The sequence below is a fragment of the Pelmatolapia mariae genome, linkage group LG15, assembly GCF_036321145.2.
Source record: "Pelmatolapia mariae isolate MD_Pm_ZW linkage group LG15, Pm_UMD_F_2, whole genome shotgun sequence".
NCBI lineage: Eukaryota > Metazoa > Chordata > Actinopteri > Cichliformes > Cichlidae > Pelmatolapia > Pelmatolapia mariae.
Genome location: NC_086240.1, coordinates 28,796,050 through 28,820,607, shown reverse-complemented (window position 1 = coordinate 28,820,607; position 24,558 = coordinate 28,796,050). Strand labels below are relative to the sequence as shown.

At 41.4% G+C, this 24,558-nt stretch overlaps 1 protein-coding gene across 2 annotated transcripts; it reads right to left on the bottom strand.

Moving 5' to 3' along the window:
* Nucleotides 1-53: 53 nt before the first annotated feature.
* On the bottom strand, nucleotides 54-23,723 carry ubr7 (ubiquitin protein ligase E3 component n-recognin 7). 2 transcript variants are annotated; one of them, XM_063496236.1, is made up of 12 exons: nucleotides 23,597-23,723; nucleotides 19,961-20,141; nucleotides 17,190-17,323; nucleotides 17,013-17,073; nucleotides 16,746-16,841; nucleotides 14,254-14,307; nucleotides 14,072-14,177; nucleotides 13,890-13,960; nucleotides 13,652-13,816; nucleotides 13,350-13,515; nucleotides 400-461; nucleotides 54-318 (listed from the first exon to the last, which is right to left on the bottom strand). In XM_063496236.1, exons 2-12 carry the CDS (start codon nucleotides 20,075-20,077, stop codon nucleotides 229-231), a joined length of 1,122 nt encoding a protein of 373 aa, XP_063352306.1. In that variant the 5' UTR covers nucleotides 20,078-20,141; nucleotides 23,597-23,723; the 3' UTR covers nucleotides 54-228. The 2 variants fall into 2 exon arrangements, with proteins under 2 accessions (XP_063352306.1, XP_063352305.1); XM_063496235.1 differs by having other exon boundaries at nucleotides 19,961-20,083.
* Nucleotides 23,724-24,558: the final 835 nt, after the last annotated feature.

Here is a 24,558-nt window from a genome sequence, read left to right as displayed (position 1 = left end):
TTGACAGAATTGGTTGACTAATCAGTTGACTGATCATGAAGTAACTCCAAATGTTGCCATGTTCAGATTGTTTTATTAGATTGTTTAAAAAGGAAACATTACCGAGAAAGAAAGAGGTTGTTCGACATGTCCGACAGATTTTATAGAAAAGTTAAAACAGGAAACACACAACAGGTTCCATTTATTCAGGGATGAAAGATCAGCAGATGGAGGTGAGGTCAGAGGGGATCAGGTGCAGTAGAACGCTCCGGCATCAACTCTCCGTCTTTTACGACTCTGCTGCTCGAAGAACTGACGAATGTCATCAGATGTCACAACCTATCAGAGAATAGTTAAATTATATCAGTTAACCTATCAGAACAGTCACAAGACACTCAACCTATCAGGTGGAAGACTCACTTTTCCTTCAGCTGCAAATCTCTGCAGGAAGTCCTTCAGCTCAGTTTTCATGTCATTGTATCCTGCAAGAAAAATAATCAGGATTATTTAATCTGTTCATAGACTTTCTGAAGGTTCAAACTTTCTTCTTACAGAGTCCACTTACAGAATTGTTAAGTCATAGTGAGAGCACCCGTATAAAAGCAAAGATTTCACATGTGCGTTAAAAGAGTACTGAGGGGGGAATAACCTCAGCAGAGATTTCAGGGAAGGAACTGTTGCTGTTCATCAGTGTGGGGAGGGTTAGAAGGTTGTTTCCAAACATTCTGAAGTCCATCTACAGTGAGATTATTCACAATTAAAATGTTAAAGCCAGCCATTAATCTTCCTACAAGTGGACGTCCTCTCAAATCCACTGTAAGCTCAGATTCATTTTAAATTCGCTTCTTGAGTTCTCCCATATTTAAGAAAATTTTTGAGAAATCTCTCTTTCTAGCCCCTGTCAGTACTCCCGCTGCATTATCAACTAAAGGCTTTCACCTGAGTTTTTAGCACAGCCTAATAACAATGAATTACAATAGTCCAGCCTACAAGTGATGATAGCATGAACAAGTTTGACCTATCTTAATCAAAAACAACTCAAAGATTTCCCACAGTGTGACTGGAGGCCAAGGTAATGCTATCCAGTACATATCTGGTAAGAAACCATGATTCTAAGAATTCCAGGTAACAGTTAAACAGCCTCAGTTTTATCTGAATTTAGAAGCAGGAAATTTGAAGTTATTCAGGGCTTTATGTCTTCAAGAAATTCCTGAAGTTTAACTAATTGGTGTGTGTCATCTGGCTTCATGGATAGATAAAGCTGGGTATCATTAGTGTAGAAATGAAAATATATGTTATGTCTTTGGATAACACTATGTAATGAAAACATGTCAACAGAATGGGTTCTATCACAGAACCCTGTGGAACTGCAGAATTGTGTGAAGAGAACTGTTCACTTATATTTGTTCATTTATATCCTCAGTGAATTGCTACCTTATCGTGGTGGAGGGGTTTGTGTGTCCCAAGGATCCCAGGGGCTATGTTCTCTTGGGGCTTCTGCCAGGGACCAGACAAAGAGCAATTCAAAATCCTATGAGTAAAACACAGAGCGAACAGTTGACCCTCGATTACCGGGGTTACCTCTCCGGCCTGGGAGGGTGCCTGAGGGTGAGCGTCTGTGGGCAGGACTTTAGTCCATGGGCCTGGCCGGGCGCACCCTGAAAAAGGGACATGGGCCCATCCTCCTGCAGGTCCACCACCCACAGGAGGCGCCGTAGGGGTCAGGTACAATGTGTGTCAGGCGGCTACCAAAAATAGTGATTGGGACTTTGAATGTCACCTCCCTGGTAGAGAAGGAGCCTGAGTTTGTGCATAGTGTTGCACAAACTCAGGCTAGATTATATCTAGCCGGTGCTAGATATAATCGGGTTCACCCTCAGTGCATGGCTTGGGGTGTGGAACCGGTCTCCTGGAGAGGGGCTGGACTCTGTCTCTGTTTTCCTACTGGGAGACTTCAACGTTCATGTGGATAACAATAGTGAGACCTGGAGGGGCATTATTGGGAGAAACAGTTTCTGAACCTAAGCGGTGTCTTGTTATTGGAATTTTGTGCAAACCACAGTTTGTCCATAACAAGCACCATATTTGAACATAAGGGTGTCCATTAGTGCACGTGGCACCTGGACAGAGCAGAGCTTCAACAGCATTCCGAGGGATACAGGGGACATTGAGTCCAAATGGACCATGTTCAGCACCTCCATTGTCGAAGCTGCTGCACTGAGCTGGGATCAGAAGGTGGTTGCCATCTCCGAAAACATTAGAGCACTTTTGCAAATATGTGATGTCTTGATAAATCGAGCAGATATTTGAAGTTTACACAGTAGGGCTGCCACAAACGATTATTTTGATAGTCGACTAGTCACCGATTATTTTTGCGATTAGTCGACTAATCAGATCATGCATCCATTGGACGTAAAAGGTACAGCTTATTGCACCAGCACGCATCTGCTCTTATATAACGATCATTAGCTTACAGCTTTAAGTGTTTAAGGTATGTGCTAACTAAAAATAAAGACAAGATGATAGTTTATTACATTTTACTGAAATTTGCAGATTGTTTCAGTGAAGCTTAATAAACTCAGCCGTCTGCTCATTGCTATCTAAAAGTGTATGAATGTGAGAGTGAATGAATAGTGGTATTGTAAAGCGCTTTGAGGGGTCCCGAAAAGCGCTATATAAAATGCAATCCATTATTATTATTATTATAAAATATAACAGGACACCGGAGTATATTCTCGAGCATCTCACACTTCTAATAATCAGCTGTCTGCTTGACGTTTATTCAGCTGTGTAAAAACTATAACTTTAATCTCAGCCAAACCGATTTACTCAGGAACAAACAAAATACTGAAAAAAGCCAAACAATAACATTTTTAAATTATCTAAGTGACTTATATATCATGTTTAACCTGAGTAGCGAAAGACGGCGGTGGGTTTGAAAATGGTTTGCCCGGAATCCGGTGTTCTGACTGGCTCAAGTGAGCGTTAAACCCCGTCTAGCTATCGTTCTACTGGGTAACAGATGTCTCCGAAAATGTCGGAGCGCTTTTGAAAATATGTGGTGTCTTGATAAACTGAGCAGATATTTGAGGTTTACACAGCTACATTCTCGCCTGAAAATATGTTAAACATTTATTTTGTGACCCAGAAAGAGTAATAAGAGAAATATGAAAACTAACTAGCTGCCGCCATTGTTGGAAACTAAACTGGGCCGCGCTATGAATTCTGGGACACAGCTTCTTCTTCTTCGGGGTTTAACGGCAGCTGGCATCCTTGTACATGCAGTGCTGCCATCTTCTGTTTAAGTCCGTTATTACACTCTTAAATCCTACTACTCCGTCTTTTGGGATCTTACAAAGCTTCAAATGACGTGTCGACTATTAAATTATTCGTCGACGATTTTGATAGTCGACGTAATCGTGACTAGTCGACTAATCGTGGCAGCCCTATTACACAGCACCATTCTCGCATGAAAATATCTCAAAAGTTTATTTTGTGACCCAGAAAGAGTAATATTTCCATCTCCGCCACTCTGTGTTCCTCCGCCACTGCCTTGTTTGAGTTTTGGACGAAATGGATTCTGGGATATTGCATTTCGTCATTTCGAGCTGATTGGAGACCAAAACAGCCAATCAGATGTTTTTGCATCCAAGTCTGTGATTGGCTTTTTTTGTGGCACAAATATAACGGTGTACAGAAAGAGTTGAAATGTTGTCAGAAATGTTGAGAGCGCAAGCAACACATTGCGAGCAAGCGCAAATGCAAAAACTGAGCGAGAGGGGCTGCTATTGTGTGTGTGTATGGATAATAGCAAACACTGAAATACATTTTTTGCACGCAGCAATGAATTTTGTTCACTCAAATTTAGCTTTTCTCCGCTCAAAATAAATTTCTCCTCAAAACACCAAGCTGCGCCAAAACAGGCGCAGCTTGATGACACCATCAACATATAGAGCGGTATAGTCAAAATCTCTACCGTAGGCCAAATTCATATCGTTTCTACTGTATACCGTTTATACCACCCACCCCTAGTTAAAAGCCAAACCGAAAAGGTCGGTCTTCAGATCAGTTTTAAAAATATCGATTGAGGAGGCCTTTCTAATTTGTAATGGCAGTGCAAAAATGCAAAAGCTCGATCCCCCTGGAGCAGGGGTCGGCAACCCTGGGCACGCGTGCCACAGCTGGCACGAGAAGGGTTAACTGATGGCACGACCATAGCTGGACTGGCCATCGGGCATTTGCCCGGTGGGCCGATGGTGATTTTTCGTTTTTATGGGCCGATGATTTTTTTTTTTGTAATGGTATAAACAATGAAAGGTGGTGGATTGGGCAGATGCTGGCCGATGTGTAAAAATAACTCAGTTGTTTGGTGGTGGCTATGGTGGAGCTGCCACAGAGGCCAGCAGGTGGATGAGGGAAAGGGGAGGCAGGAGGAGGAGAGACCCGAGGCAGCCGCAGGTCCGAGTGTCAGGTGAACTGAACTTCAGGTAAGAAGTTATGACCTGCAGTCTGTGTAGTTTTAGTAAGTGCAGTTTATTTTCGTTGTGCTGACTTTTTACCGTCAGTTACTATAACTCGTACTGTGTACTGTCTAGCATGACGGAGTTTCTATACAGCTGGGTGGGTGCTATGATGTTACTGATAGTGAACTTTATTTTATTCATAAGGTTAGTTAGTAGAGTTGCCAACTGTCCAAAAAAAAAACGGAATCGTCCCATATTCAGAGAAAATATTATGCGTTTCGTATTGAGCTGAAAAGGAACAGTTTGTCCCATACTTCAGCTAGAATGGAAAAAGACACAAAGCTGGAGATATTCTGTGTCTTTACGCTGCAGCTGCCTCTTCTTCTCTCATTCTCTCCCCCTCCCTCTCCTGTTGCTACTTCAATCATGAAACTGATCAATGATCAGCTGATCGGCTTTTCTCTCTTGTTTGTTTATCACCCACTTTGTGCCAGATAGAGGAAACCAGCGGATGTCGCGCTAAACGACAGCAGCACGTTTAAGCTTGATCATCTGTTGTTAGAATTTATTTAATATTACTTTCTAGTATTTGCTGATGTTTGCTGGAGCCACAGCTGTAAAAGCTGCTGGTCATGATATCGGTTTGGATATCTGGTGAGAGGGAAACATGAAGATGAAACCAGGAGATGTCCTTACTGAATCATCAGAGCTGAACAGGTGATGGAGAAACAGGTTTACCTTTTAGGTGACATGAATGAGTTGAAGGGAAGTTATGAACTGTTTCTGAGAGACAAATAACACCAGGATCCTTTAGTAGCTGACAGCTGGTAACTGTGCAGGGGCGGGTCTAGCAAGGTTTTGCCAGGGGGCCAGGTAGGGCATTAACAGGGAAAGGGGGGCACAAAGAAATACTTTTTTTTCTTATTCTCATTTAAAATGTCAAGCTTTTATTAAATAATTATCTGAATCTTACAACCAAAGTTTTTATCTGATGTAAAATGTATAGAAATCATACATATACCAACAAGACAGTGTACATCACTGTCACAACAGTGTTCGCTTTCATTCAAAGGCTTTATAGCTTTAATACCTGGTGGGCTGGTCTCTAGTCAAAATGCCCGGGCCGATTTTTTGTCCCAGTTCAGCCCTGGGCACGACATGCAGTAAGTTAATCTGAGAGGGTGCATTAAAAAATAAATGGCCGGGCCAGCAGTGCACATCACAAATTAGCTCGCATAGAAACATTAGTTGTGCTGCTTCTTAATGACGCAGCAACAAGCTAAAAATAACAGCCTACCGGTGAGAGGGAGGTTGCTAGCTGGCAGTTTTTTCAAGCGATGTTGAAATTTCCACATTCCGACACTTCAAATGTTTCAGGAGCTGTCACTTCCTGACAAGTTTAACTGTCTTCAGAACATTGCAGAGGCCTTATTGACAGTATTTGGCTCTACATATCTGTATGAGCAGATTTTCTCTCACACGAAGAGTGTCCTCGGGTAGCTATCTGAATGCTGGACACTCGGAGACCTGTGTCTCTGAGTGGGAGACCAGATATCACATTAACATGTGTATCCCTGTATTAACATGCCATATTGGCCCAGTTTATTTTTCTTATCATTGTTGTGAGGAGACCATAAATAGCATTTGCATTTTCTATTGTACAGTTCATGTGCTGTTATGGAGTTCTTGTTATGGATAAAAAGTGTCTTTTTTTGTTTGTTTCAAAATAGCTGATAACTATTCGCTGATAGCTGCCAACATCTGCGAACAAATATAATTCTATAAAGTTGTTCTATATAGTGTGTAACTGTTAATATAGAGCGTTATTAAATTTATTGCTAATGCAATCATATGGCACATTGACTTCTGAGGAAATTTTAGATGGCACTCATCATCAGAAAGGTTGCCTATCCCTGCCCTGGAGCATGGGATGCATCTTTGTCACGTTCAGCAACATCTGGTCAGTTGATCTAAGAGACCAAGAAGAAGTGTGGGGGAGACAATTTAAGCCTTTAAAAACAAAAGAATTTAAAAATGGTTAATGGATAAATATGCTCCCTTTTCCGTGCAACAGTTAAAAGCTGTGCGGCAGCATTTTGTACCAGCTGAAGACGTGACAAGGGCAACTGGTTAATACCAAAGTACAACGAGTTACAGTAATCCAGACGAGTTGTAATAAAACATGGATTACTGTTCCAAAATAATCTTTTGACAAGATGGGTTTAAGTTTGGCCAGGTGCCTCAGCTGTAAAAAGCTGGATTTCACTACTGCTCTCACTTGACTGTTAAACCTAAAATCACTGTCCATTTTAAAACCCAAATTGGTGACAGTGGGCTTTCCGCACTGTGCTAGAGGGCCCACGTCCACAGCAAAGGACCCACTAGTGACACCCAGCCCAAAAGACAGAACCTCTGTCTTATATTCATGAAAATTTAAAACATTAAGAGCCAACCAAGCTTTCACTTCCTCAAGACTTCCTCATTTACAGGAGTATTCATTTTTCTCTTTTAGAAGCATATAAATCTGCGTATCATCTGCATATACAGACGTGGACAAAATCTTAACCAGTGAAAGTCAGACATTGCTTTTCAACTATGCTTCAGCAGACTTATTTAAAAAAAATAAATGCATGAAACAGGCCTGGACAAAAATGATGGTACCCAGCACTTAATATTTTGTTGCACAACCTTTTGAGGCAATCACTGCAATCAAACGATTCCTGTAACTGTCAATGAGACTTCTGCACCTCTCAGCAGGTATTTTGGCCCACTCCAAACTGCCCCAGTTGTTTCCTGTTTGAAGGGCGCCTTTCCCAGACTACATGTTTCAGCTCCTTCCGAAGATGCTCAATATGATTGAGGTCAGGGCTCAGAGAAGGCCACTTTAAAATAGTCCAGTGTTTTCCTCTTAGCCATCCTTGGGTGTTTTTAGTTGTGTGTTTTTGGTCATTGTCCTGTTGTAAGACCCATGACCTGTGACAGAGACCAAGCTTTCTGACACTGGCCAGAGTTTCAAGACACCCTGTGCCAGATGCAACAAAGCAGCCCCAGAACATAACCAAGCCTCCCCCATGTTTCACAGTTGGGACAGTGTTCTTTTCATGATATGCTTCATTTTTCCATCTGTGAACATGGAGCTGATGTGCCTTGGCAAAAAGTTCAATTTTAGTCTCATCTGTCCATAGGACATACTCCCAGATACTTTGTGGCTACATGTTGACAAGCCACAAACAAAACAAAACAAACAAATCATAAAAAGCCAGACTGGAATATGTCTCATCTGTCCATAGGACATACTCCCAGATACTTTGTGGCTTGTCAACATGTAGCCACAAAGTATCTGGGAGTATGTCCTATGGACAGATGAGACATATTCCAGTCTGGCTTTTTATGATTTGTTTTCAACAATGGTGTCCTCCCTTGTCGTCTCCCATGTAGCCCACTTTGGCTCAAACAACGACGGATGGTGCGATCTGACACTGATGTTCCTTGAGCATATCTGGATTTGTATATTTCTAAATTCCTTTGGAAAGATAAACCCGCGCGTATCAGCTTAAAAACGCTACAAAGGACCAAAGACAAAGGAAGACTAGATCTGCCTAATTTTCAACACTACTTCTTGCCAACGGGCTACAATTCATCTCAGGATGGTTAAACCATACCCTCTTAGATGAGCCCTGGCTAGATGTAGACCAGGAACTATGCAATAATATATAGATTTCGGACCTACCATTTAGCAGCTCAAACGTCAAACAACATGTATGCTTTAAAAGCCTCAACATAAGCTCCTCTCTGACAACATGCTGGGAGTTTCTAAAAATGACTGAGTGTTCATTAATCCCATGCAGACATACACCTATCTGGAACAACCCTGACATACTACAGAACAACAATAATATGATTAACTTCCCAGATTGGAGTTGTAAAGGAATTAAATACTTGGAACATATATCAGAAGGAACAAACTAGTTGTACAGTATAGGATTAACAAGAAAACATTTTTAGAATATCAACAAATTAAATCTATAATAAAAAAGAAATTTAAACCTAATCAAGTTGAATTACAAACACCATCAAGTGTGGTACAATTTCTTAATCTTAAACCCCCCAAATTACTGTCTAAAATACACAAAATATGTCTGTGAAGGTTCTAAGTAATCCAAAAGTTGACACTTTTCTTTCCAAGCTCCTTAGAATACACAACATAGATCAATCAATATCCCTTCCTACTGCAAAGTGGAAAGCAGATTTATCAGTCGGCTTAGACTAAAACTTCTGCTCTCAGGTATGCTTAAAAACCTTTCAAGTGATTAGAAATCCAAGTCGTGGTTTTGTCCCGCCTTTGCAATTGTGGTTGATGTAGGAGTAGGTGCGGGCTTGGGGCGTCTGGGGACTCCCTAGGGACGTTTTTCCTGGAGGGCTCAACCCAGGGGCTGTGGCCATGACCTTGTTGGGGCTCTGGTGGCTCTTGGGTAGTGTTTTCCTGGTGGCTACGTGCAGCAGGGCTGGGGGAGGGTCTGTGCTGGCAGAAGAGGGTTACTGGCCTGGTAGCTTGGCTGCCCCGGTGTGGGTCCGGGGCAGGCTTAGGGTTCTGGGGTGCTCCGCTTCCAGGCTAGGCCTCGGGGGGTTGGGTCCTGGTTGGTGTCGCTGGGGTTGTGAGTGGGTGCATGCCAGATTTCACCTCTTGGTGAAGGTCGGGTCTTAGACTTCACCTCTCTGGGAACATCTCAGGCCCTCCACACCTGGGAGGGCCTATCTCCTCCCACCACACTCCCTGCCGGTGGCTGATGCCCTCAACCGTTGGTGCATTGGTGTTTCTCGATGTTCGGGGCTGGGTGCTCAGGTATGCACTGACTCACTCCTGGTGGTTGCTTGGCAGTAGTGATGTGCGATACCACTGATTTCCTTTCCGATCCGATACCAAGTAAAATCCAGGGGGGTATCGACGATATTGATCCGATACTCTGTACAAAAACTTAATGTTTCATTGTATTTCATAATACAATATAGAATTGCATTATGTAATTGTAATAATAATATAATAATATAGCTTCATAATGATTACAGGACATCAGACTATTTGTATCTTATTGCTTAATGATGCAGAATAATCATATGGAAATAAAAAACCTGAAGTTGTGCGCTATTTGAGCATGTTGCCTGCCTGCAGCACTAAAGGACTCCGCGAGAGACGTCTGTCTCGCCCTAGCAGCACCTGTCCCTCTCCTCCTCTTCAGTTCGCCTCAACATAAGCTCATCATATTCTGTGATATGATTTACCCTGAGGTGTTTGACGAGGTTAGTGGTGTTGCCACAACACCTCACTGTCTTGCCAGTGAGGTGTTGTAACGCAATCAGTTCTTCTTTTACTGTTATGTTGTTTTGTGGATCACAAGGTTTAAAACTACTTAAACACACACACACACACACACACACACAAAGTAACTCCACCAGAGTGCCTATTTCGGGTCATTTTTGCCGGTCCAAGCACAGATAAAGGAATAAGGTTGGAATTGTGACATAAAAAAAACAAAAAAATAAATTTAATTTGTAGTTCTAAATAAATTCTAAATGCATTTAGGACGTTTTTTTACTCACTTTATGTCTCTCTTTTTTTCTCTCCTACAACGTGGGTTACAATGATATTAGCATGACCAATTATGCAAATTAGGCGATGAGAGATAAGAGAGAGGGGAGAAGAAGAAAGTAGAGACAGGTAACAAGATGAAGTGCTGCTGTAAAGCCTGAAATAAAGTGTTGAACCCAGACGTCGCCTCCGCTACCTAATTACAAACTCAACAATAGTCCTCCCTTAGCTGCTATCAGGGCAAGAGATGTTCCCACCTATGCGTCCAAACTGCAAATGAATCGCGTATGAGTGAAGCCTCTGCTCCCGCACTGACTGTAACGCAATCAGTTCTTCTTTTACTGTTATGTTGTTTTGTGGATCACAAGGTTTAAAACTACTTAAACACACACACACAACGTAACTCCGCCAGAGTGCCTATTTCGGGTCACTTTTGCTGGTCCAAGCCCATATAAAGGAGTAAGGTTGGAATTGTGACACAAAAAAACCCCACAATAATTGCTAAAAGAAATTTAATTTGTAGTTCTAAATAAATTCTAAATGCATTTAGGACATTTTTTTACTCACTTTATGTCTCTCTTTTTTTCTCTCCTACAATTAGCATGACCAATTATGCAAATTAGGCGATGACGTCGTTTAGCAACTTCTAGAGACTTTTAGGATAGCCAATAGCAATTTTCCTTACTGAGGAGTTGGCAACACTGGCCAGGGGCTGCGACACATTTATACAGCCGTACTTCGCATATGACTATGAAAGGCATAAGAGGAAGTAGTTTCTTCCAATTTAGACGATCCGAATGATATAGTTTCTTTCCACTGTGTTCCTGTTAATGAAAAACTACAAATTTACCCCAAAGTACTAAAATATCGATATTTTAATATGAGAATCGATTCTAGAACATAAATTACTGGGATCGGAAGAATCGATATTTCAATATCGATCCGCACACCACTACTTGGCAGGGGCCTGGCACCCATGGCTCGGTCGGGCCCCTTCCGGAGATTTAGGTGCCCTCGGACCTCGGGCCTCTGGGTCCAGGGCTCAGACTGCTCTGGCGGAGCTGGCTGCTGGCAGAGCCTGCAGGCACATCACCGCAGTCCTCTGTAGCTTCTGCACCGTGGGTGCTGGGTGAGCCCCCATCTGGGGCTCCCCTCAGTTCTTTGTAGAGGTATGGAGGGACATCTCAGGCCCTCCAAGGTATGGAGGCCTATCTCCCCCCACCACTTCCCCTGCCAGTGGCAGACGCCCTCAGACATCGGTGCATTGGTGGTTCTTTGTGTCTGGGGATGGGCGTCCAGGTACACACCGGCTCACTCCTGGTGGCTGCTTGTCGGGGTCTGGAGCCTGGGGCTCGCTCAGGCCACTTCGGGGGTGGGGTGCCCTCGGCCTCTCGGCCTGGGGCTCGGTCACTCTGGCACAGCTGGCTGCCGGCGGAGCTCACGGGCACGTCACTGCAACCCCCCCTGGCTTCTGCTTCACGGCTGCTGAGTGACCCCTCATCTGGGGCTCTCCTCAGCTCTTTCTGGGATAGTGGCGCGGCTGCCCCTCTGTTGGTCTTCCTTGGTCTCTTGTGTAGTGAGGGCCTCCGGATGTCTGGAGTCTTGATCTCCTCCATACCTGCTTCATGCCCTGGAGGACGGGGCTGTGGCCCCCCACACCCTCTAGCAGATCATTACATGAAGGAACCTTTTAAATACAAGCGCGCTCATGCTCACAGGTGTACACACGGGTGCTCACACACACAAACTACACCCTTTTTGGCTCCTACCTCAAAGCACACTGTGCGCTGTCGATATTACGTGCTGCACAATAATGTTTAATATTTAGTATTTACTGTTATATTCCCATAGATCATCGTGATGTTGTTTATTATATTGCTCTTTTTTTTTTCTCTTCTGCTTGTTTTCTCTTTTTTCTTTCTCAACAGGTGATCCAGGTGATTGATATGTGTATTTTTTGTCTGCTTATTTTGTTGGTTTTTGTTGTTTGCCCTTTATCACCTTTCCTCTTCCCCGCTGTTTTTCTTTCCCTCTTTCTTTCTCCCCTTTCTTTTCCCCAGTCAAGTCTGTCCCGTATTTAGCAAAGTGAAAATAAAAGAAAATAAACAATAAAAGGTCAATCAAATAGACCATTACGGCAAGGCTGGGATGGTCCATTTGGTAAAGTAAATCCAGTGGGCATCTTTCTTCGCCTTTAGACAATAATTCTGATGGCAAAAGAGCCAAACGGGACAGGCGAAAAAAAAAGAAAAAAAAAAAGAGGTATGGCGCGGCTGTATGTGGTCCTCCTTGGGCTCTCGTGCTCTGGGGGGCCTCCAGATGTCTGGGGCCTGGATCTCCTCCATGCTTGCTTCATCAGATAGTTACATGGAGAAACCTTTTGAATACAAGCACGCTCGTGCTCACAGGCGTGCACAGACACACACTATATCTTCCTTGGCTGCTGCCTCAAAGCATACCGTGCGTTGTCAGGCTTGTGTCCTGCTCAGTAACATTCAATATTTATTTACTGTTACTTATACTTATCTAGGTTGTAGCTGTGGTCTCCCTACTGTGTTGTTCTCCTTCTGCTTGTTTTTTTTTCTTCCAGTAGGTGATTCAGTGGACTTTTTAATGTCTTTTCTCACTCCCTCTTTCCCTCTGTTTTTCTTTCCCCTGTTTTTCATTAACTTCTCTTGTCTACGTCTTTCCCTTTCCTATCCCCCAGACAAGTCTGTTCCATTTGTAAGAACTTAAAAGTGAAACAAAAAATAAATAAATAAAAAACAATCAAAGATGAATCAAGTGGACCAATAATGATCTACTTGGAAAAAATACAGTATATCCATTGCCCATTTTTCTTGGCCTTCAGGCATTAATTGCGATTGCTACAGTGCCGAACGGGACAGGCAAAAAAAAGAAGAAGAAAGAAAAGAAAACCCACAAGCAGAGCTGACAGGGGCAGATGGCGAGCCACACACAGCGGCACCATTGTCCCACCAAGCACAGCAGCAAAGCTCCAACAGAACGACCGAAAAAGAAATGTATCAAGGTGCTGCCTGACTGAGACTGTGGTGTGACATTTAGAGAGCTGTGCATAAATGAATGCTGCAAAACTAAATGAACTGAAGTAATACTGTAAACAAGCGTGGACCAAACTTTCTACTCAGTCATGTGAGAGAATGAGAAAGTCACACAGCAAATCATCACTCAAACTTATTGGTCCTGAATGACTGGACTCAGTTTCTCACACTTTTTTTTTTACCATGACCTCAATAATTATTACAACTTCCCGTGTGTAGTATTACAATAATTAGTAGTAGTAGTAGAAGTATCAGTACCATGGATGATCTCGAGCTGCTGCACGTGGTTCAGGTTGTCGAGCACTGACATCAGAGGGTCGTGTTCCTGTCGTCTCTGCTCACTGTTCTTTCCTTTGTTTTCGTAGGCGAGGACAGTGTCTGACTCGTCCAACAGGAAGGACAGACCAGCTTCAAGCAGGCGCAGCTAAGCGCACAGGTGGGTCGGCCAGGTGAGTAACAAAAAAAAAAACAAAAAAAAAAAAACACCAGGGTCTCTTCAGTAAAATCTCATTATATATCAATCAGAGCATGCTCAGACACACTAAACACAGACACACTACCTGGCACATGCTGCAGGAGCAGAGTTTGGAACGCCACGCTGAAGGCCAGAACACAGCTCCTGATTGGACTCTTTTCTGACCAATTACCTGCAGCTCCTTCAGTCTGCATCTCGGCTCCACTTCCTCACGGCTCCGTTTGCAGCTAGGCTCAATGGCATCATCAACCTGCCAGATTTTGGATTATTGATTAATCAACCCTGATCAGTGAGTGTGATGCAAACTGCTGTGACCCCCTCACCTCTTCTTCTTTGGTGGGAATGGTGGGCTCTTTTGCCATTTCCTCCTTCACCTCCACTGCTCCACCCGGTACTAAACAGGAAGTGCATCACACACACAGACATAGACACACAGGAAGTGCACAACATGTGTATAACAGTATGTTTGTGCCAGGTTAGTACTGAAGATAACAAGACGCTTTACCTGCTAGGTGCGCAGCGTAGGTCCAGAGAAACGAGTGCGTTTTCATACAGGACTCGCAGATCATCTCCTGAAGCTCCACGCAGTCTGGAACCACACAGCCCAGGTGCTGCAACAACGTACAGGTACAAGAGTCAGGAGAGGCGCACCAGACAAGTGCAGGAACAGGTAAACTGATGACTCACCCGGCCGTGCAGCCAGTCCTCACACACCACACACTGAATCATCTCATCCTCCACCTGCAGACACAAACAGCTTAAGTAAAGCGAAACCAGCACAGGAGGAGGAGCTAAAACCATCAGGTGAGACATTAACAGGAGTAGTTGAGTTGTTTACAAGCATACCTGCCAGCGCAGGGACCTATTCCGAGAAGCAGGTTTAGCTAACATATCTGAGTTTGTTAAACCCAAGATAAGAGAAACTCTGATTTTTTGTTCCAGACAAAGCATCGACGTTAACTCTGAGTCAGTTACCGTGGTAACAGTGAACTAAACCCACTCGCTAGCAGGTTTTCTTCAACAAACTCTGAGTTCCAACTCCTCCCTTCTTGCTGCACCTAAACCAGCTGACTGACACTATGACTCATTTCCTTACATATAGTAAAAGCTGTCAAAGTGCAAAAAGAAGTTAACTTACAGAAGCTCACGTTTTTGCAAAATCTGTAACCACATTTGTGTACTAAAGATGAACATTAACAGATTTATTATCAGCTCAGAATAAAATCTATAGCCTCCACCTTGACTTTGTGGATAGTGATGCTGTCAGAATGCCAGTTTCTTTGCAATGTAAATATTTATGGTATGTTACACACTGATCAATGACCAATTGTTTGTCTTATTATAATCAATCATACTGATGGAAAAAATGTGTCACATTTGGATCTTGCAGATAACATGAATATTTGAGTGAAGTTGAGGCTGAAATGACTCTAAAACTGAACCAAATGTGTTTTAAGTAACGTTTTAAATGCAGACTGCAGACAGTCTGATTGTAATCTGATTACGCTTTACGTTGAAATGTGTTCACTGATTGCGGTTCAGTCATTTAATATCAGACAGCATTAGTGAGGGTGTGTTGTCTTCTAAATCAGGCTGAGCAGGTCAACCCAGGCACACATCAACCTGAACGTATCAAATGGATCACATTTTAGATCACAGATTCAGTCCCAGACTGACTCCGGTCATTTCCCAGCTCATCGCACCTGGATTCATCCTATTTTGCATTTATGAGCCATATTGCTGAAAACTACCCTGAAATATCCCAAATACGTAAAAGTTAAAACATTTCTAATATGTTTGCCTTTAAGATGAAAATGTGTCATCTATCAGTAAAGACTGATATGAGATCAATGTTCGGCTTTAATGTTCCTAGTGTAAGCAATTGGAATTTGAAGAGTTTTTAAAGCATTTTTATCTAATAATGGCAGAAATAATGTAACTCTTTATTAGTATTACTATTATTGTTGGAATTACTGAAATAATGAAATGGGCATAAACAGACTTGAGGGCAGATCCACTCTGTAGTCTATTGCCATGGGTAACTAATCTCACAGGTACATCAGTGATCTGTCACGTTACAGTTTAATTATTTGATTTAAAACCAGATGTAAAGTTAGGATTCACGCTCATCTAATAAAACCTTAAAGTTGTTAAGGCCAAATTAATGAACAAGGACATTATAATAAAATTATATATTTTATAACAAACTTTGTTCTGCTGATATGATGACAGAGTGGCCCAAACTGATTAAAATGACCCTTTTTTCCCCATCCTGTTTTTATAAATAAATATAACAGTCAGCACTGACACATGTTCACATTCCTTGGTCTGCTGGATTGAAATGGCAGCTCTGCTCTCTATTTATCCTTTACCATAGTGAATCATTTGAGGGATTCACTAATGATGGCTGTTTCTACTCACACATATGCGTAACTAAGAGTTGGCATAGTCAGTTGTTAATTGACTCTGATCAAGTGTTCTGGAACATGAAACTCAGAATGTATTTTTAAACTCAGAGTTTGCTGAACCTGTTTCCTGGAATAGGCCCAGATCAGTAAAGTACTGATTTGTTTTACTCTCTGAGGATGGGTTACGGTTTTGTGAAGAACATCATCAGGGTGAAGATTATCACCAGACATTATTCTCTTATTCTCCACTGAGGCACTTCCTTCTTCTTTATGTCATTAACAGTCTTTATTTCTAAATGACTCAAAAAGGCCTTTAAAACCAACTGTGCTGAGAAAAAAAAATGACAAAAATTATTTTTCGGATTTGAATTTCTCATGTGACACATGTACACACTTAAGGTGTTGCGTTCTTTGGAAAAGTTTTCCCTTTAAAAGAATGGACTATGAAAGAAATGAAGTGGACATGAAGCATGGTGTATCTGAATTTCAGGAGCAGACAGCAACACTTCTAGTTTGATCCAGCTATAATAGCAGTGGTTTCCAAACGGTCTGATTGGTCAGACCCATTTATTTACATTTAAAAAAAAAAAAAAAAAAAAACAGGGTAAAAAAACAGTACGAGTCCAAACAATATTTTCAACAAGCGAAATATTCACATGGATTTGCGTTTGGTGTGCAAAAGCCTTAGGTCACTGAAACGTGCTCATACTGGGTTATAGATCTGTGTATGAGGGTCAGTGGTGGTCTGATTTCTCAGGTGAGAGAGGTTACCTGATCCTCTGGGTCTGGGTACGGTCGGCCACAGGTGCAGTAAACTCCAAAGAAGTTCTGACTGTATTTATTCAGACTGTTTACCTCATCTTTGTCCTGGAACACACACACACACACACACATAGAGTCAGACACGCTCCAAATATCACCTGCTCCCAACCAAGTGATCAGCATCAGTTATCATAGTGATCTGTCAGGTAAACACAAATGTCTGTGCTCTGAGGTACCTCCTGCTACCTCCTGTGACTCTGGTCACCGAGGACTCACCGGATGGAGTTTACACTGCAGCTCCGAGAACTTCCCATTTCCACAGTCACAGCGGAAGTTCCTGCACCAGAATAAGAGACAGTTGTATTGATCACCTCACCATGTGTACTGATAACTGCAGAAACTGACCAGTAGTTTCTGGTCAGTGACTAACTTATCAATAAAAGCACTGATCACCTCTTAGTGTACAGTTCAAAGAGGTCATGACCTTCGTGACATTTGTAGGAGCACGCCAAACAGATGCCGGCCGCCTCGCTGCCCTTTGGCGTGCAGGTGTTACAGGCATACAGAGCCTGCCGCTTCACGTAGCCCTGAGAGAGAGAGAGAGACACACACACACACACACACACACACACACACACACACACACACACACAACAGTGTTTGTGTTTCCTGTTTCCAAGGTAACACCTGATCATCAGTCTGATCACACTTTGTAACCCTGATCAATGAACAGCAACACCATGTGTCCACTAATCACTGCTCTCTGAGCTACGAGACAGGGTCTGTAAATATCAGGTGGAACTTGGTGTCAAGGTAACCTGGCTCAGAGCCAATGAGAAGCTGATTGGCTGTTTGACCCAAGTTTGTTTTCAACACATGAACAGCTCCACCCTAAACAATGACTCCACCTTCAAGAGGAGACTTTGAGTTCATTGTCTCTCTCTTCTCCTTTTTCACCCTCTCCCTTGTTTTTTTTTTTCTTCCATCACCATGAATCAGAGCATCGTACTATTTCTTATGTCTGGTCACATGGTCACCTGAGGTCTGCACTACAAAGAAGGATTTATTCCAGTCCAGGTAACTTCAGAGATAACCCTGAATCTTCTGTACTATAAAGATGGTTCACTTATTCTTAAGTTGAACCAACTTTAACTTTTTTTTTTTTTTAAACTTACGTATTTACAGATACTAACAGATTAGAGATTAACAGCTATGACATCACCATTTACTGACCAATCAGATCTCTGGAAAATAGCATCACTATTGCTAGAAGATTCCTAAGCTTTTTATATATTATGTAACATCTTTGTGTTTTTCTAATGAGCATCAGTAAATAGATAATAAATAATAGATGGAACTCTATTTTTTATTTTAATTTTCTCTGGTAGCAGCAAACAATTTTCTAACAGTTTCATTGTTCTATAAGCATTAATATCTGATCCTAAAACAGAACACCTACACTGTACCTGCTGACTTCAGATCAGATCTGTACACAGACTATGTTTGAATTCTATTTTTCTATTTAACCTTTACCCTCTCCAAAAGTTGATTCTGTTCATCTGGACGTAGCGTCCAGATGAACAGAATCAACTTTTGGAGATTTACTTACCTGGATGATTGAGAATGCATCAAACCTTTACCCTCAAACCCATAATCAGCAGTAGATGATAGACTGACCCTATTAACGATCATTTTTACAAGAGAGATTTATTTATTTATTTGCCCATGAGTAAGTTTGCTAATAATATTGGTTGAAGCTAAGAGAAGCAGTTAATGGAAAAATAATAGCTTTTTTTAACAGCACCCTCTTCCAGCTGCGCCCAAATGCAGCAATTCATTTACTGAAACTCATAACGGAAAGAAAGAAAGGCAAGTAGCCTATGTTCAGAAAAAAGCCCAAAACACTTTATTTACATTTTTAAAAAAACACAGTGATGGGGAGGGAAACAAGGAGAAACTATAACCATGTTTACAGGTTATTTAATAGTCGAGGCGTCGTTTGAAGCTTGGTAATATCCTGAAAGACGCAGGAATAAGTAGTAGGATTTAAGAGTGTAATAACGGACAGAAGATGGCAGCAGTCCATCTACAAGGATGCCAGCTGCCATTAAACACCAAAGAAGAAGCAGCAATCTTCGGTATCGTATGTCCAAATTCTGGTATTTGTGTCCAAATTCAGGGGCCGCATCCTTCGGAGGGCGCACTTGTAGGCCGATTACATTACAGTGACACGATGAAGGCTGTCCAAATTCAAAGACTCCTCCAAATGAGGCCTCCCTTTCGCTAGATTTGAAGGATGGGCCGGGTGTGTCCCAGAATCCATAGCGCGGCCCAGCCACTTAGTTTTAATATTACTCTTTCTGGCTCACAAAATAAACTTTTAAGTTATTTTCAGGTGAGAATGTAGGTGTGTAAACTTAAAATATCTGGTTGATTTATCAGGACATCACTTATTTGCAAAAGTGCTCCGACATTTTCGGAGACATCTGTTACCCACCAGCTCGATAGTTAGCCAGGAGATTCAAGGCTCACTAGAGCCGGCGAGAACAGCGAACTCCCGGCACATTGTTTTCAAACCCCCACGGTCTTTCGCTACTCAGGTTAAACACGATATATAAGTCACTCAGATAACTTAAAAATGTTATTGTTTGGCTTTTTTCAGTGCTTTATTTGTTCCTGAGTAAATCATTTGGCTAAGATTAAAGTTATAGTTTTCACACAGCTGAATAAACGTCAAACAGAAAACTGATTAAACAGAAATGTGAGATGGTAGAGAATTTACTACAGTGTCCAGTTATAGAAGGCTGAGTTTATTAAACTCCACCAAGACAATCTACAAATCTCATTAAAAGGTTGATAAACTACCATCTTGTCTTTATTTTTGGTTAGCACATACCTTACACACTTCAAGCTGTAAGCTAATTATATTTATATAAGAACAGATGCATGCTGGTGCAACAAGATGTACATTTTACGTCCAATGGATGCATGATCTGATTAGTCGACTAATAGCGAAAATAATCAGTGACTAGTCGATTATCAAAATAATCATTTGTGGCAGCCCTACCGTGCATGATTACATTGCACCACCCAGCAAAAAGTCTCCGAAAATATATCACCTATTGGACTGAAGATTGTCGGCTGGAAAATGTTTACATATGCCCAACCTTAGTGGAGATAGGTTTATCAGTCTGTGGGGATGTTTTTCCAGACGTTTTACTCACCTGAGGATAGGAGCAGTGGTCAGAGTCACTTCCTGCCAGCACAGCTGAAGCTTCTTCCTCTAGCTCCTCGTCTTCCTCCAGAACATCAACCAGAGACACTGTCTGTTCCTCACACATCCTCCTCTGCTCAGGTACACAAATAGGTCACCGTGGTGAGGGGCAGAGCAGTAAGAATTACTGGCTAGACACAGATCAATATACAGTTGGTGATACAATAACAGTGATTACCTGTTCCTGATCAGCTGATCAGATGGAGCTGTGACATTAGCAAATCCTAGAATAGTTTATATCCAATAAAAACTACACCTGCACAAGCAGAAATGCAGCAACAACATTGGCCACATACAGAGTTGGCATCATAGGTCTGCAGACACTCACCTCAGAGACCAAATCAAGTCAAGTAATTTACAAATGTAAACAGAATACAATTTCACTGTCTGCCTGGAGATTTTTATCTGACCTAATCATTTGCTCATAGGCGGTCTTTTAACCGATGAGGTTTCTCTTTATCACCCTCCGCCCTGCTATATCGATGATTGATTAGAACAGCAAGCCAGTTGGCTCAGGTGCAGTAGGAAGGGAGGAGTTGGAGGGAACACCTGCCAGTCAGCTTGTAGGCTTGTGAAATGGGACGGTCTAGCCTAGCAACCATGATACTAACCACTGGAAACGTTTCATACAGCATTGTTTGACAGAAATGAAGGAGAAAATCTTTTGTTCATTCGTTTGTTTGTTTTTACATGAGCTTACTCAACACTTCATATAACTGAAAAAACACGGACATTTATTTTTAGGTACATTCTGCCACTGATACATGAATATTAAACTTGTTACTGCCTTTCATAGTGTTTAGCTTGAAGGCCCTGAGTACTTTCTCCCACACTGAAAACACTTTAATGATAACATTATTTGAAAATTAATGTAAAGTTTGTAATTTTTGCAGATGATACCAATATACTTTGTTCAGGTGTGGAATTTCAACAGGTTTTGGAGGTGATCACAGAGGAGTTAAAGATGTTAAAGAAGTGGTTTGATAGAAACAAATTGTCCTTAAATTTAAATAAAACAAAATTTATGTTATTTGGAAACTATAAGAAAAACATTAATATTGAAATTTGTGTTGATAATGTATATCTAGAAAGGGTTAATACCATAAAATTTCTTGGTGTGATCATTGATCATAAGGCCTGTTGGAAATCACACATCAATTATGTGAGGGGAAAGTTAGCACGGGGCATTGCTGTCTTGGGGAAAGTAAAACAATTTTTGGATAGGAAAACATTGTATATGTTATATTGTGCTTTACTATTACCATACATGAGTTATTGTGTAGAGGTTTGGGGAAATACATATAAAAGTAATATTCAGACTATAATCGTAATGCAGAAAAGGGCTATTAGACTAATAAATCAGGAGGGGTATAGGGCTCACACAAACCCGCTCTTTATTAAGACGCAAGCTATAAAATTCCAGGATCTGGTGAAGTTTAAAACAGTGCAAATAATATATAAGGCAAGGAAAAGGATGCTCCCAATCGAAATAAGTAAATGGTTCTTAGAAAGAGAAGGGAGGTATAATTTTAGAGGGAAGTGGAATTTAAAATTACAAAAAGTAAGAACAACATTGAAAAGGATGTCTATTTCAATAGCGGGAGTTAAATTTTGGAATGAGTTAAAAGAAGAAATAAAGGTCAGTAGTGATATAAACCAGTTTAAAATAAAACTCAAAAAAGAAATTTTAAATAAGTATAAGAATGAAGAAAATGCAATTAACCCAAGACAGCATTCAAACTGATGTTTATTTTCTTGATTTTCTTGTTGAACATGACAATTTTTTTTTATTTTATTTTTTTGTGATGTTATTATGTTCTAAGTTGAAGGCATTGTAAACGTTTTGTTGTTCAAATTTAGATGATGAGGATGTAAACCTGAGGGGGTAGGGCTAAATAAGTATATACTTCAGCCTACTCCTTTTCAAACAACTGCATGGAATGATTTTATGAAATGTTGGTGAATGTATATGTTTGAAATAAAAATGAACTGAACTGAACTGAACTGAACATTACCTAATAAGACTGATTCAGGACAGACAATCAGTTGCTTTAAACTTTTCTATCAGTCCTTCACAATCAGGGAACAGTCTTTCTAATCTCTCCATCTGTCAGCTGGTGCTGGCTCTTCCTCCTCCTCCTCTTCCTCACATACTGCTGAGTTTGGGGGGGGGGGGGCTTCAAGTTAAACACTATGAAAGGCAGAAACAAGTTTAATATTCAGAAAACTAAAGTATGTATCAGCAGCAGAATGGAGCTAAAAATAAATGTTTGTTTCAGTTCTATGAAGCTTTGAGTATTTTGGATTAGTAGTCCTGCTGTGTTTGTTGTATCATATTGCTGTAATTGTTTATGTGCTTTATATATTCTGAGGTAAGTTGATCTATAGTGTTACATCATATTCTATAAGGATGTTATGTGTTTGTATACTTTCTGCCCAGTTTGACCCATTTAGCAGAGGTCAGCATGTTTAAGGCTCTGATATCTATTCTGTATGACTTAAAGCAGTTATGACATGGTATTATTTTCTCACCCAATAAAGGAATATTTAATATATTGGTCTACTCTTCATTCTATCAGAAACAGTTATCACAGCTCGTACATTTGCTTTTTCCACATATATGTAAGCATTGAGCCAAATTTAGTAATGCCAACATATTAAAAGAACAATATTTGTCTCTTATATATAATACATCTATATATACACTGTCAAAGATACTTGTCTTTGAGTGAAGATTTAAGGTGATAGGACATATAAATAAATGCAACTTGAATCTTTACTGAAGCTCAGTATTTGACACGGAGTTCAAACTCACTGCTGTAATGACTAATAATGATTAATATAATAACTATAATATTTGCCATATTATATTTACATTACCAAAGTGAGATGACTTTAGTCTCATGAACAACATTAGCTAATTGTTATTTACTAGCTAATCTTAAAATGACTGTTCAGTACAGAAATGAAGCCCAACAATCATATTTTACAGTCCCGTGGTCTCAGCCTCAGATACTTATATCACACAAAGCTCATGTAGAAACAAATGAACAAAATATGTTCTCCTTCATTTCTGTCAAACAAAGCTGTATGAAACGTTTCCAGATGTTAGTATCATGGTTGCTAGGCAACCTGGGCAGCGCGACGGAGGCTAGACCGTCCCATTTCACAAGCTTACAAACCTCGCACTTCCGGCCTTAGTGGTCTTTGAGTACGCGGCCCTTGAGGACCGTTAAGGCTGCGTACTTTAAGGCTGCAGACCATTGACTGTTTTCTACAGTCAATGCTGCAGACCCTGAATTGAGATACAGCCCTATAGTCAGGTTCAACGAACTCAGATTTTTAGCTGAGCCTGCGCAGTGGTTCCTGCCATCGAAGTGTAAACAACCAAACAAAAAACAAATAGCTGTGACGTCAAGCTCAACAAACACGCGCAAGCTTCAGAGCCGCTAAGAGGAGCTGTTACCGGGGACAATCAATAAGCATGTTAACCGTTAGCATCAGTTAGCATCAGCCAGCATCCTGAGTAAATACGAACGGGCAGCGTGCTTAATGCTAAGGCTGCTCTGAGAACAAAAACACTCACCGATCTAGGGTCAGATTGCTCCGCTTGACTGTGAACTAGTCGATGAAGCACCAATAATGAATAATCAACTCCGATGTTCTGATGTGTGTCATCGAGCTGCTAGCTACCATTAACCAATGACAACTTCCGGTTCACTTCCTCAGATCGTATTTGGCGGGACATTGAGGTGAGACGTCACCGGAACAAAAACAGAAATAAAATTAATAAACAGGTCAGTTCCACTGAGTCTGAATATTAATAAAGTTTATAATAATTACCTGATAAATAAAATAAAGCGCTGTGTCGCGTTCACGTGTTTTAACGAATGTCCTCCTACAACTGATTAAAGCGCAGCTTTCATTCCAAACGTGACTCATCAGCAAAGTTTGACCCCTGAAACTTTAAAGCCAGTTATTGTAAACTATGACTCAGTTCCTGTGTGTAGATCAGAGTTACACATGATCAGGATTTTTTGATAAATAAATCATAAAGCGAACTTGAAGGTAGTAGATGGTCCGCGATGACGTCATCGAGGAAGATGGCGTCGCTGCGGGCAGAGCTGAGGCTCAGAGATGGGCAGAGGCAGACGGTCAGCGTGCAGGTAGAAACACACCTTAGCTCTTTGATACGCGGAATCTCCGAGCTGAACCAGAACGTGTCGCAGCTGCTCAGCGAGCTTGTTGAGCGTGAAAAAGTATGCGCACAAGGTGAGCTACAAAAAACTACCTGTGAGCAGGCGTAACAGAAAGATAGCTAGATGTGCTGAACGAGATTCTAGGCCTCTGCTTTATTACCTGCTAAACAAATCTAGCAGAGGGTATCAAAGGCACTGAGCCTGACTCGGAGTGATGCTGTGAGTACTTAGAGCAGGGGTGGGGAACTCCAGGCTTCAAGTCCCTGTGAAGCGGGAGTAATGTTGGGTGCGTTACATATTTAACATACAAAATATGAGTAACTGTATTCCGTTACAGTTGCCGTTTAAA